At 46.0% G+C, this 13,375-nt stretch overlaps 1 protein-coding gene across 16 annotated transcripts in view; it reads right to left on the reverse strand.

Annotated features, from left to right (window-relative positions):
* LOC106746299 (guanine nucleotide-releasing factor 2) overlaps positions 1 to 13,375 on the reverse strand; it is a 79,319-nt gene that overhangs the window by 60,877 nt on the left and 5,067 nt on the right. For 12 of the 16 annotated variants that reach the window (XM_014622751.1, XM_014622756.1, XM_014622755.1 and 9 more), the window contains exons 1-2: positions 9,994 to 10,115; positions 2,861 to 3,204 (exon numbers count right to left, since the gene is read on the reverse strand). The exons of 1 other annotated variant lie outside the window; for it this stretch is intronic. In XM_014622751.1, the coding sequence (XP_014478237.1) occupies positions 2,861 to 3,047 (187 nt within the window). In that variant the 5' untranslated portion in view covers positions 3,048 to 3,204; positions 9,994 to 10,115. 3 more of the 16 variants (XM_014622743.1, XM_014622742.1, XM_014622744.1) reach the window with 3 other exon arrangements.

Here is a 13,375-nt window from a genome sequence, read left to right on the forward strand (position 1 = left end):
GGGGGGGGGGGGGGGGGGGGGAGAAAGGCAGGTCGAAAAGTGCAGCGAAAGGGGAATCTGGTGCGTCTAATAGCCTCCGTAATCCCTCGTTCCTTTCATCAACCATCCATAAAATAAACCGGATTCGCGATGGCGCAACGAAAGACAACGATCCGTTCACGTAATCGCCATTATTAATAACATTCCCGACGCACTGGCACAAAGAAATCGAAGGCGACGCACTTGACACCGATATACCGGGATATACACTTTATACGTCGCTGTCCTCGAGTGATCCTCGACGCGATAACACCTCGGATAAAATCCGGTCTAGTCTCATAGCTCGAGCGCGAATTATCGATTCGTGTCGCGCGTGACGTTAATATATCGGGCGAGCGGCTCGTCGCCGAAACGGCAAAATTGCAACGCCACTGATGCGGCTCGAGCACAACAAATTTCGTTTGTTCGGTTTAATTTCCAGGACGACACTGACAGGGTTTATTTCGCCGGGGTAATTACGGTCGACGCGCCACGTCGTGTGTTTATTAAACGGCGACTTACACGAGCGCGCGATGATAATGACGCGCGTGATCCGTACACGGATCGGTGGATTTTGCCGGGTGCACTTCTGGTATCGAGCGCGCCGTTCTAAAGTACCGTGACAACCGGTCCCGCCGGATATTGCCCGCGGGTTGACACGCCAGGACTGGGAGAGAGCGCCGGCAGCGAATGACGGCGGGCCGGCCTGCAAGTGACACTGACCGATGAAATTAGTGAGTTTCGCGCGGCCCGATCGAAAAGCCATGAACCTTCGAGTGCACCTCTTCGTGTTTCGACTTCGGAGAACGCGGCGCAACTTCGCCGGACCGAATGCCCGGATATCCGGATATTAACAACGTTACTCCCCGAGCAGTCAATTAAATTCACCGAAGATCGAGTTGATTTAATTGATTTTTTTTTTAATCGAAAGGGCATCGAGAAACGCTTTCACATCCGTGGGAATCTTGCAAAAACTGTGAAATTCATCAAATTATTCGGGAGATTAATGCTCTAATTGAATGTCTGGCGAATGGTGTCACTCCGGAGTTCATAACAAACGTATGCCAGCGGCGCGAAGATCCACGCGCCAGTGCCAAGATTCTATTTTCGCGATCCATTCAAGCGGGAATATCCGCGCCGTACGTTACTTCTTCAAGAACAATTCGCTGAGACACAACTATTCATGAAAAGCCACGGTCTCCGAAACCGATATAATTGGAGACTCGAATGAACGAATGAGACTCGCTAGAAAATACCTCTAAAACAGCGCACAGGTCAAAAAAAATATTTTCCTCCACGTTACTTCGCCCCCGCGGCAAGCTCGAATTACAACGTGTTGTCTTCGGATAATCGACAATCGTATGTCTTCCTTTACCTCAAATACCTCAAAGTTCGATGTGTTAATGTCTCTGTGCAATGTCGATGTTCTTTCGGGATGTTTCGCAAAGCCACCGACAGCCCTGTTACACACCAATCGCCCGCAATTTGCGCCCACCCCGACCCGTACCTCCCTCCTCCCCCGGGGTGCGAATCATTTCGTCCATTAACTTGCAAATCAAAAGCATTTTGTATGCCCGCGCCGCGTAAGTGGTGGCGTACGTGAGACATAGAACGTAGCAATTTGCTCGCGCTGCGGGCCCAGAGGGAAATCACTAGGCGGTGTATACGTTATATATGCAGCGAGGGAGAGACGTACGCGCAGTAACGGACGAGGTGCTAATGGTCGGTGGTGGTGACGATGGTGGTGGTGTACCTGCGACAAGCACGAGCGGTGCTTAATATGATTGACAGCGCGAACTAGTAATTATCCGGCGAGATGCTTTCGCGCGTATTGCGCTCGCGGTAATGTACACGGGACTCGGATCGAGGGGGGAACGTTAGTCGTAACGCGCTCGCTGGAGGATGCGATTGCTTAAATCCGAGTTTCGAGGCTCGTGGCTGATTGCTGTGCGCCGAAATAGGCCGCGGGCTTTCCGTCGGAACGAACGAGTCGTTTATCTCGGCTGAGGACTCGACTTCGAACTTTAATTATCGAGCCTCGAAGCGCGGGGGAAACAGCGGCAGATTGACACGCTCTTCGGAATTTCGATATCGGGACCTCTCAGACTGCTAATTGCTACGACTGACTGTGCAAATATGCAGGGATAGAACTTCCTTTTTATTTTCACGCTAGGAACGACCTCGTAACACCTGTATATTTTTCTTCTGTATTTTATTATGTTTGATTATATTATTTTTCCGCGGCAATCGAAATACGAATATGCCGCATTGTGACTAGTCGGCCTTGATGTGGCATGGGAAAAAAAAATCTGATTGAATTTGCCCGACAATGAACGAACCAAACGTGTTTTGGTTGAAAAATTGAAGAAATAAAAAACTCCGTCTCCTTCGATTAAGACGCGTTTGGTTTATTTATTGTCAGCTAAAATTCGACCAATTTTCTTCTTCACGTCGAATAGCCCAAAGTAGATTAGGTTCTTTGTAGTATAAAATATCGTGAACTAATATCAACATAAGCGAAAGCAAAGCTAACTTAGTCCGGTCTCCCTTAAATTTTGCGTCGCAGTTATCTCGAGTGGAATACAATAACCGAGCGTTACAAGAAACAGCAAATCATCGGTGCACGAAAAGTGTAACTTTTCGTTTGAGACAACGTTAATATGAAACTAGCTGTACAGTTTTTCGCACGAGCGCGCTAATAAAAGGGGGACAAGGTTGGCAAAACGTGGCTTCGCAGCGTTTTTGTAAATCCTCGCTCACTTTCGAAAAGGAGGGAGGCGGGAGCACATTGACACGAGACGTCGACGTCGCGTCACGTCCTTAACCTGAATTTTCTGATTACCTTTCAAGCTGCAAGTCGATAAGGAACCGGAAAGCGTCCTGGCGTGATTGGTAACGGCCAGCAGCAGGGGTGTGGCCGTGATGTAAAAAGACTTGGACTTCGGCATAAATTGTTTCTGCAGCGTGTAGCTGCGCGTTCGCCGCCGAAATATCGGCGAATCGAGGAAGCTGTCGTCGTACTGCGGCATTTTACGACGCCACCAGCCGCGACAGATGATGCTTTTTCGCAGAGGACGTCGCGTCGTTGCGCGTCGTTGCGCACGATCGTCGCATTTCCGAACGCGTCTCCCTTGTCATGACGATGCACTTTCACCGTGTTCAATCCCACTTTCACTGTTCACGATGCTATCGTAGATAATTGTCGCGTATATACCCGCACGTGAATCGCAACGGGGTTACGTTGGGGAAGGGGGGAATCGATCGTACGAGAAAATAATGAACGCAGAAACACGGGAAGTCGGTTTCTGCGTTGCAACAAGCAGAGAATCAACGGCGATAAATTTTCTTCGCCGCTCTCTAGAGAAACGATTTCGTTGGCGCGCCGGTATCAACCGATGGAGCTTTCTCTCAGCGATCATTTTCAGAGATCGCTATCGACGCATAATCTGTTCTCTCTCTCTCTCTCTCTTTCTCTCCGTTACGAACGTCTCTCCTGTTTTACGACGAGGCTCTCCCTCGAGGCTCGCACAACAGTCCGAGACGAAAAAATGAGACCCGATTTTTTTTTTGCGGACACGTCGGACTGTATCAGATCGCAGCAAGACTGCGATTCTCGCCGGACAATATCGAGGATCACAGGCTTGGATGGCTCCGAATGCATCGTAGCGTAGTCAATATCGCGTCCCGTAGAAACGTATCGCTCGCAACAAGCGGGTTCTATCAGAAACCGGATAATCGAGTGGCGGACAATAATTCGTTTCGCCATCCGCGCAAAAATTCGTCTTTCGACACGGCCGGTCAGGTGTGCGCGTGCATCGCGCGACCTATCGTTCGCGTGTCTCTCGAAGATCTCTAAGCGGACCGATAATGCCGTGATACGGATGCAATCATGTCGCAAGATGCCGGGAATGATCGAGAGCAGCGCGGTATTTTATTATCGACGGGCAAATAAAAGATAGAGCGAAACAAAGAGAGAAATTACACAGTACGCAATGAAAAAAGGATCAGTCGAAACAATCGAGTCGAATGAACTCAATTTCAAAGTTGTATGTGATGAACTAACCGCTCAAATTCATTCGACAATATCTAGTTTTTTTTTAATCATTCGTTGTAAACAAACTCCGAATTTCGTTCAACTGACTGTCCATCGCACAACCACGGTTCAGTTTTGCTGACCTTTTACCGCCAACTCAATTTTTCACAGTTCAAATGCCCACGTCGAATCCCTGATCTGATTGGATTTCAATTGGTGCGAGAGGAAATTTGCCTAACTACGATACTTTGTTCCTTTTTGCCAGACTTCTTTCCTTCGGGGCTGCGTTCCAAAACCTTACTCGACGGATAAACATAATAATGTTCCTTCTTTCAAATAATTTATTGCTCGTGACATTGTAATGTTTGAGCGAAAATACTACATGAAAAAAATATATTTGACGTAAGGATACTTATTGCTCAAAAAACAAACTTGTTCGTTGAATCAGACATTCATTTCATTCGTTCCGTTTCCAAAAACAAATTTGTTTCAATTTAAAAAATTTTATTAAATCCAAAGAAATCCTTTTGTCTCTATATGAAGTAGCGTTTAATTAATCAATCAGAACCACAATTTTGTTCTAAATCACGGAATGAAGATGTCCGTTTATCGTGGCTGATAAAAAAGAAGCGAGCGTTTAATCGCGTCATTACTGAAGCGCGCGACAAGTCTATTTTTGCAACCTCGCTGTTGTTATTCCAGCCTTGATAATTCCGATCGAGCGTAAAGCCGCCGGCGCCGCCGCCGCCGCTGCCGAATGGAAATCTCGAGGTTCATAGATCGGCCGAAGCCGATGACAGGAGACCTAAATATACACACGTGCTGCGCGCGATATATATCGCGGCCTCGAGTACTATGTGCCGCGGTAGGTGGTACCGCTGAGGCATCAGTTTCTAGGGTGTCTATTTTAACACGTCGGATGTTCCGTCACGATTTCTGCGTCTAGCGCTTCCGCATCGTTCCCGCAATATGTGTCAGACGTAAACTTATCGTGACACAGCCGTTAAATGGCTGTCGCGGCAAGTACCCGGCAATAGCGTTTCCCGAAGTCTCGCGCGCAGACACGATACCGCTCGAAATTTCCCCCGCGAACTTCGCGTTGACTTAACCTCGAGAGTTCGAGAGAGATACAACGACGGTGCCACGCGCGGTTTCTCACTTTCTAAAAATTCCTCGTGTATGTGTGTTTGCGCGCACGTGCACAGAAAGAAAAAGCTTTCTTCAGATACAGCATGTCTACTTATTTGACTAAAATGTGTTCCATAGGAATAACACATGTACAAAATATTATTTGTTTGAGTTGAAAATTTTATTGTCTCATTCAAGAAAACACTGTTATTTAACAGGAAGAACGCTATTATTTGAAGTAATATCTTCCAACTGAGTAAAATATTACTCAAATTTAATAAAAATCGAGCGCTAGATCGACCGAATACGTCCGGATATGCCGCAGAAATTTGAACTATAGAGAGCGACGGGAGGATCGCGGCACTTTTTCTTTCCATGAATTGCGCAACGCGAGCGAAACTCAGGAATTAGCAGCGATTAAGTTGAATTAATAATACTAACGTGAACCGTCCATAGAACATTTAGAAGCACGCGCGGACGTATTGCGGCTGCGGAGAGGCGACACACATTCAAGATAAGAATATCGAGCGCAAAGAAGGTATATCGAACTCCTTGAGGTATCAAGCTTGTACAACAAACGATTCGCAATTACTGGAGCGAGAAACCGACCTATCCTCTGCCTTTCGACCACCTACCGAGGTCCTACATTGCTTTTACACTACTTTCAGAACGACGAGTATAATCCGACACGGTACGGTAAACACAAGGGCTTCTCGGATTCAGTTCTTCTGGACTGCTTGTTTTACCGTAGAACTATCGAATTTTCCGCGGACATTATATTCGGCGGCGGGCAAAGGCTTTGACGCTTTAAACTTTAGGCTTGAAGCTCAGTGGTATTAAAAATCGAGCGAGCCCGGAGGTAACCGTAATTTCCAAGGCGATAAAAACCACGTAGTTACACGCCACGATAAAATCCCGGCCGATCGTCGTGCGATCGGCGAATGTTTTCGTTCAATTAATCGCTCGACGCGGCGCTACGTTGCGGTTATTATCGACGACACGAGATATATATATATTTTTTTTTTCACCTCCGCGCTCCGTTACGTAAATTCCCGAACTACGCTCCCCTTCGCGTGAAAATCGTCGTATTTTTATCGCGTAAACATCGTTCTGCCCGATACCGGACCGGTTTGATGTTTTTCTGTGTTTTTCCTATGTGAGATTCTTCACGTCTCATTAATCGGCCGTACGTAACGCGCGACCGATCAAAACCGCCGGCAGATTGCGAGAGAAACTGGATCACTTGAAATGTCGCGCGAGAGGCCGTTTTCACTCCGGACAACTTGATTGTCAGTTGTCACTCCCGTCGTTTTTTCGCACTGTAAATCAAGTATTCTGCCGACATTTAACAAATTAATGATTTGACATCTATGCGCGCGAAGAGCACGTGGCAACGCGATTCCCCGGATTTAGTAATTGAGCGTCGTTCCAGCTTGAGCAGTCACTTCGCATTCTTCGTGACCCGTCAATCATTCTCCAATTCCCATTCTCCGCGTTGACGAATTTCTATCATCGGCGGATCGATCGCTTGTCACGAGCAGGGTGTAACGCACGGACATCGTGCGACTCTCTGCGTGAGATTTCTCGATTAGCAATAATTAGCACCGATGAACTTGCGACCCACTTATGCCACATTTCCTGTCGCACACATCGCGGTGTTATTTTCAGAATTCGGGCGTTACCGCTATCTTCGCGCTTCTACGACGCCGGATTTGCGTTATACCGAGTGTCTGAGAATTATCACTCGCGCTTGACGACGTGCTCGGACGGCACTTCGAACGGCGAACGAGCGACTTCACACGTCCGAAGGTAAATGGCAAATGCGGAGAGAGAGAGAGTATTTATCGCGATCCTCTGTTTATGCACTTCGATACGCGCGATATATCTCTCCAGTGCACGATGTGTTAACGTGTTGATGTTGCAATGGGTGTCACCGGCATGCACTGCGATACCGTCACGTCTTATCTATTTACATATCAGACATGACTAATTGTACGTAACAAATTAAATAAACTGTGAGCGATCGTCGAAACGGCGAAATTTTAAATTTGCTTTGTATAAACGCGAGATTAAAAGAATACGAAAATCTTGCCGAAAGAATCGAGACAGCTCGCCATACACAATCCCGAAGTTGAATTCGTTTAACCCAATTCTCGGGTTCCTTCGATTGATCTTTCTTTATAGCGTGGAAATCTCTCTCTCTCAAAGGTTGCAGTATCGAAAATCGAAGCGATTCGTTTGGCCCACAAAAGTTTTACCGCAGTAAAAATGAGTTGCTTCTAGATTCTCGTTAGATCCTATTTCTCTTTCTTTTTCTCTCTTGTATCTTGGTATATCTGTGTATTGAGATTTATTTATTTTTATTTATTTACAAATTAAGATATTACTGCGGCCAAGTAAGTATTTATTATAAGCTATTAAAACATATTTAAATCGATAAAAATATTTCGCGATTTGAGAGGTTGAAAAACAAGTAATTACATTTACCTGATTCTAGCACTTTTTTTCTGTGTAGGAGAACCATTTTTCTAGCAAGTGTTGCTATAGTATCACTGATACAATCTCACACACATATTGCTACTATTATTACAAAGCTACTACTTTCAACTGAAACCGGAAGAAGATATAGTTGAAGCCGCGAAAATGACTATAATTTCCGTAGGATTTCTCTCAATTTACGATGAATGATGCGTAGTAACGGACGAGCAAGAACGATGGCGTTTCGCATTAATTAACGCCGCATGCGCGAATACATTTACACGAGCACAATACAGCGTGTGGCTTCTGCGTTCTCTGCGTTAGCAGCTCGCTTAGCTAACGCAACGCGCCCCGACGTCTAATCGCGTCTTGATCGCGTTTAATGCGCAACGTCTGCGATCCGTTCGCTCCAGATCGCGCGACGTATCTTCTAAGATCATCGCGCGCATTCCGCTATTACTATTCCATGTTGAATGACTGCGACTTTGTTGTGCATTGTCAAGGAAAGAAGGAGAGAAGGTCCGCGCGAATTCAAACGAATCGCCCGAGCCGTCGCCTCGTCGTCAAATGTTTGGCGTCAAATAAATAACATCTCTCGTTGATTTCACTCGCAAATTACGTTAAGACAGGCCCCGCCTCGTGTGTACGATCGGTTAGCTCCGATCATAACAAACCGTGTGTACCGAAAGCTAAGCAATGGTTTTTTCGGTACACGGAGAAAAATAATTTTGCTGTTGTAGCGAAACTGTCGTTGCAATGAAGATTAACACAAAATTAACACACTGACAAAAAAATTGTTGGTATTTGTAACTGTAATTGCATGCGCATTGCTAGTACTATTTTCTGAGTTAAAACCAGAAGAAGATATAGTTGAACTGTCAAAAATAACTATATATAATTTGAATGGAATTTTTCTCAATATATTATTGTGACGTGTTGACTACTGCGTTGATTCCCGTTGATACGCAAGCCTAACTGATGACTGAATTGCTAAAAATATGACGAGCAAATGTAATACGAGACGTGTCTTTTACCTCGTTACATCGGCTCTCTATTGGCCGCACGCTGAGAGAAAATAGTCGACTCTGTAGACTTTGTATTTCAACATAAATATATCGTTATAAATATGCGTGTGTTGTTGCATAAGTTAAATACTGAAATAAACGCGAGCCACGCGATGTTGACGCGAACTTCTATGGATCGGTTGGGAAGAAGAATCGAAAAACAATTCGGCCCGCGAAAGTTCATAAGGAGAACGCGGTATCGTCGCAGTGCTGATCGCCCATCCCGGCATTCAATCCCGGTGTTAAATCCGGCGCGTTTAATCAACCAGAGTTCAGGTTCACCGGCGGCCGAGGTGTCGGTGCTCGACATTATCCTCGACGGGATGCAAATAAGCGGGATTTGTCCTCGAACGTTTCGCGAATCACGGGTGCGCGAAGTAATTAGAAGACGGATTAGTTACATTGTCCCGATTACGGGACGAATCGGGGCATTAATTACGCCGGAAACAACACCGAAGGAGCGATTAAACTAGCGCGTGTTACCTCCATAATCGGCCCTGTCCCGTAATTCGACTGGCTCTGCCCATTTTAATTGGATAATTAATCAACGCGCGCCGCCGCCGATTGTTTCCGACTCGCCGTGTCGCGCGGCGTCCGCGACGAACTCGCGGAAAAGATCGCCCGTGTCCACGTTAGAGGCGTCGTCGCCTTTTAAACGCCCCAACGTCGTCCGTCACCGTGCGAACACCCACTTAATCCGCACGCAGTCACCGTACGCAGCAGCGAGTAACGAATTGACATTTCGATGCCCTTTACCACGTTACCGTTAACAGACGCGAGGAACGTCAGTTTCTTCGCTTTTATTCGCCGTCGTGCGCCCGCTCGGAAGCCACTATCATCGCATCTCCGCATCATCGGCATTGTCGCGCGCGCACCAGCCGTATTTTTAACGCCGTCGATAAACTACGTGGGAACAATTGGTCGCGAGAACGCGTCTCTTCGTCTTCTACGTTCTCGCCGTCTTGGCGACGACGACCACCGTCGAGACGGCACATCGACGATGCGTCTGACGGATATGGAAAATTCACGTACCACCAACGGAGAGTATCTCAGACGGGAGAGGCACGCTCGACGAGCATATCGCCGAGAGAAAGAGAGAGAGAGACCGACGATTCTCTCAGTCGCGAGCGCGAAATCGAATATGATCTTCCTCGCGGGTTTCCTCGCCCGGAATCGATCTTTCTCCACCGCGTCTCAGCACGAGAGGAGGAAAAAGGCAACGGAAATTCACACTGGCGAGCCCGTCCAAGTACTCGCAACGAGTACTCGTACCGTTTACGCCCGCTGAAAGGCAATCGGCCACACGGTAAACACGGACCAGCTCCGGTTACGAACAAGTCCGCGTCGCCGCGTCGGAACCAACTTCGCCGCGGATCGGAGGTAAACTGTCGTTCCCGCGGACCGGCCGTTGGCGAGAGATTGGCCGGTAATATCTGTGACTTTGGCCGGGAAAGAAGCCTTGTCTATTTTAACGGGTCAGAGAGAGGGAGACCGACCGACCAGGAAAGAGAGAGAGAGAGAGGAGCGAGCGAGTAAAAGACATGTGGGAAGGGGATACGACGGTGAGAGGGTTAACGGAGGAGAGGGACAAAAGAGCTCGTACAGAGAGGCCGACTCTCGCGCTCCGTTCTTTATTTCGAGGTACGAGACGGCGCGAGCGAGCAAGAGAGAGAGAGAGAGAGAGAGAGAGGGAAGGAGAGAGAGCAGAGGCGCAATTTATTTGCATACTCTCGCAAAAGTTAGCGATGACTATCGAACCGATGTTCTCAGCACGTCGAGGATTAATCTGCTGGTATTTACGGAAAATCGATCGGACTGTTTGACGAACGACACGAGTTACGCGTGTATCCTACATCCTCGAGGCTGTTCGCTCAACGACGGGAGAGCATTCGGAGTTCGGTCAAGCGAGGACGCGACTCGTTATAAGAATTTGAAGCTTTAATAACAGTCAAGTACATCTTGGAAAAGAACAACTCGAAAGGAGAAATTCTCGGTATCGTAGAAAAGAGGAAGAAACGTCATACCATAAGGACATACAATATGAGAAATCGAAAATACGAACTACTGCAATTTAGGAATTTGAAGCCCGTAAGTAATAGACGAGTGATCACATCGCGGGAGAAAACAGGTCAACGAGAGAAATTCTCGATATCATCGAAAAGAGGGAAACGTCATATCTAGATATACAACGCAAAATGTCGGAAATATACCGCTGTAATTCGTGGTAGACAAGACGGATGATAAATGCAGAATAAGAAGGAGAAAAGTATTCTGACTGTCCAACATACGGAAATGAACGAGAAACTCGAGCGTAGCAAAATCGTTCCATCTTGCGCAAGACTGCGAAAAGTTCGCCGAAGTGATCGTGAACCTTCGTTAACAAAGAAGACACCCGAAGAAGAAACTTAACAGTCATTACTTGAAACTTGCTTCAAGTTGAAATACTCAGATTTTAATTCAGAGTTTTAATTTAAATTTTTTTCACTTGAATAATGTTCACAGATATGACGTCAAATGTGTCATACGATTCAACTGAAAAGCTCAGACTCCAACTGCGAATGAAAATCTGAGTATCTCGCATGAGACGAATTTCAGGTGACAACTCTATCGATACGGACCTTAATCAGAATCTGAACATTTCACTCGAGATAAGATTGAAATAACGGCTGTGAACGTAGGTCTAAATTATCTTCAGGTCTAAATTCAAATCCCATCTGAGACAAATTTCGATTAATCCGGGCTTATTTGCCGACGTGCACGATGTCTCAGCAACTTCTTTCGCGCGCAAAGAAAACGTAATACACGTATCCTACCGTTGGCCTACATCGTTTTATCGCCTTTATAAAACGCGCATAAAATCCGAAATGTCGATACGACAGTTAATCCGCGAAATAAAACGTCCCTATTTGTCGGTTCGTTAACGGGGACATGACGCGTGGTCCGGCTCTCAGTAGCTACCGTCCCAAAAACGCGACGAAAAATATGTAGAACGGAATCGAGACGAAAAATCGGCGCCATGGATCCATCGAGGATGTTCTTGCGAGGACGGTCGGTAACACGTGCGCAAACCGGTTTCGCACGTGCGCGCGTTTTTGCGGGGACGCGCAGCGTCGCGTCGCGCCTCGGCGAAAACAATTGCATATTCATGAATCGTGAGTTAACGTTATCCGCGATGCACCGTCGGCGAATACGTGTTTCTGGCACGGGCTCTGCATCATCGACCGGTTGACACGGGGCTTGTAACACTCGGCCGCGGATTTGCATAGATATTGGCAGGTCCGCGAGAGGAACGGAAGGCTGCGCATGATTGCGGCCCCTAAACGGCTCGCGGACAGATCGTATCTAATAAAGGACGCCAAATGACATGTGCCGCCAGAAATATTGCCAAGTAATCGTTCTCAGTGCGAGATCGAAGTATTGGAGAACGAGCGAGCAAAGCCGGTCGCTTTGCAGGAATGAACGGGAAGCAACTTTTCTCTTCGAAGAGGGATTATTATTTTTTAGGACGAAATTCGCATCCGACACGCGCGTGGAAATGAAACAGTTAAGCTGACAAATACACACACGCATTTTATAATCCGCGCTATAAAAAAAAGAAAAGATCGGCCGAGATAACTCGAGTCCAGTTAAACGAACTCAATTTCAGAGTTACGTGTAGCGAACCAACTGTCACTAACTGTCGCTAACTGTCCCAATTTTTTTCGGCAATACTTCCTTAATCTCTTGTTTGTGCCAAACAAGCTTAAAATTTAATTCAGTGAGACGTCAAGCGGATTCAACGCATTATTGGATGTATTATTTGCCTGATTTGCCAACTTTTCACTTACCCACCACTTAATAAAGTAGAATTATTTGTATTGTGCAGTTAGATGAAGCATTTTGTAGTCGAAGAACAGCTATATCATATAAGCAACTACATTTCTCAGTTTCGAGAACTTTTTAGTGTTGTTTAAATTTTGTAGTCCAAATTCCTACACAGAAAAAAGTGCTAGATTCAAGTAAATAATTGTTCCAATACGTTTCAGCAAATATTCCCGCTTGGATCAAGTAATATTTACTTCCACAAGTAAAATATTTTCCAAGTATATTGTTCAAGTAAAGCATATATTTATTTTATTCAGGTAAAATTTACTTAATCCAAATAAAAATTTGCTCAGGAGTATTGGAGCAATTATTTACTTAAATCTATCACTTTTTTCTGTATACGTCAGACTGTTGATCCGATTACAGTTTTATTTTAATTCAATTTTTTTCCAGTATAATAAAAACTAACTCTCCTGTTGCAATCTATCCGTTGAACGTGTTACTAAAATTCGTCGCGATACCGGAACGTGGACGGTTGTGTGTAAGGTATTCACATCTCGAATTTACTAGAGAGAGAATACCTGATAAATAAATACACAGAGAAGAAGAGAAAGCGGATAGCGTCTGCGGAGGCGTAGCCTTTAGCGAGGTAAGAAGCGATTTGCATGCGTGTCGTTTAATTAACATGGCGTTCGTGAAACCCAAATACACAATGATCTCTCTCTCTCTCTCTCTCTCGCAAATGGAATCGAATTATTTTTACGAATGCCGCGCAATTACGCTACGGCTTTGTACAATCGCGTGCCAGTCGATAATGATAATATTTGAGCGCGGTCCATCGCTCGTTGTA

Source organism: Dinoponera quadriceps, unplaced genomic scaffold (genome assembly GCF_001313825.1).
Source record: "Dinoponera quadriceps isolate SergipeBrazil2010 unplaced genomic scaffold, ASM131382v1 scaffold566, whole genome shotgun sequence".
In the NCBI taxonomy this organism is placed as follows: Eukaryota; Metazoa; Arthropoda; class Insecta; order Hymenoptera; family Formicidae; genus Dinoponera; species Dinoponera quadriceps.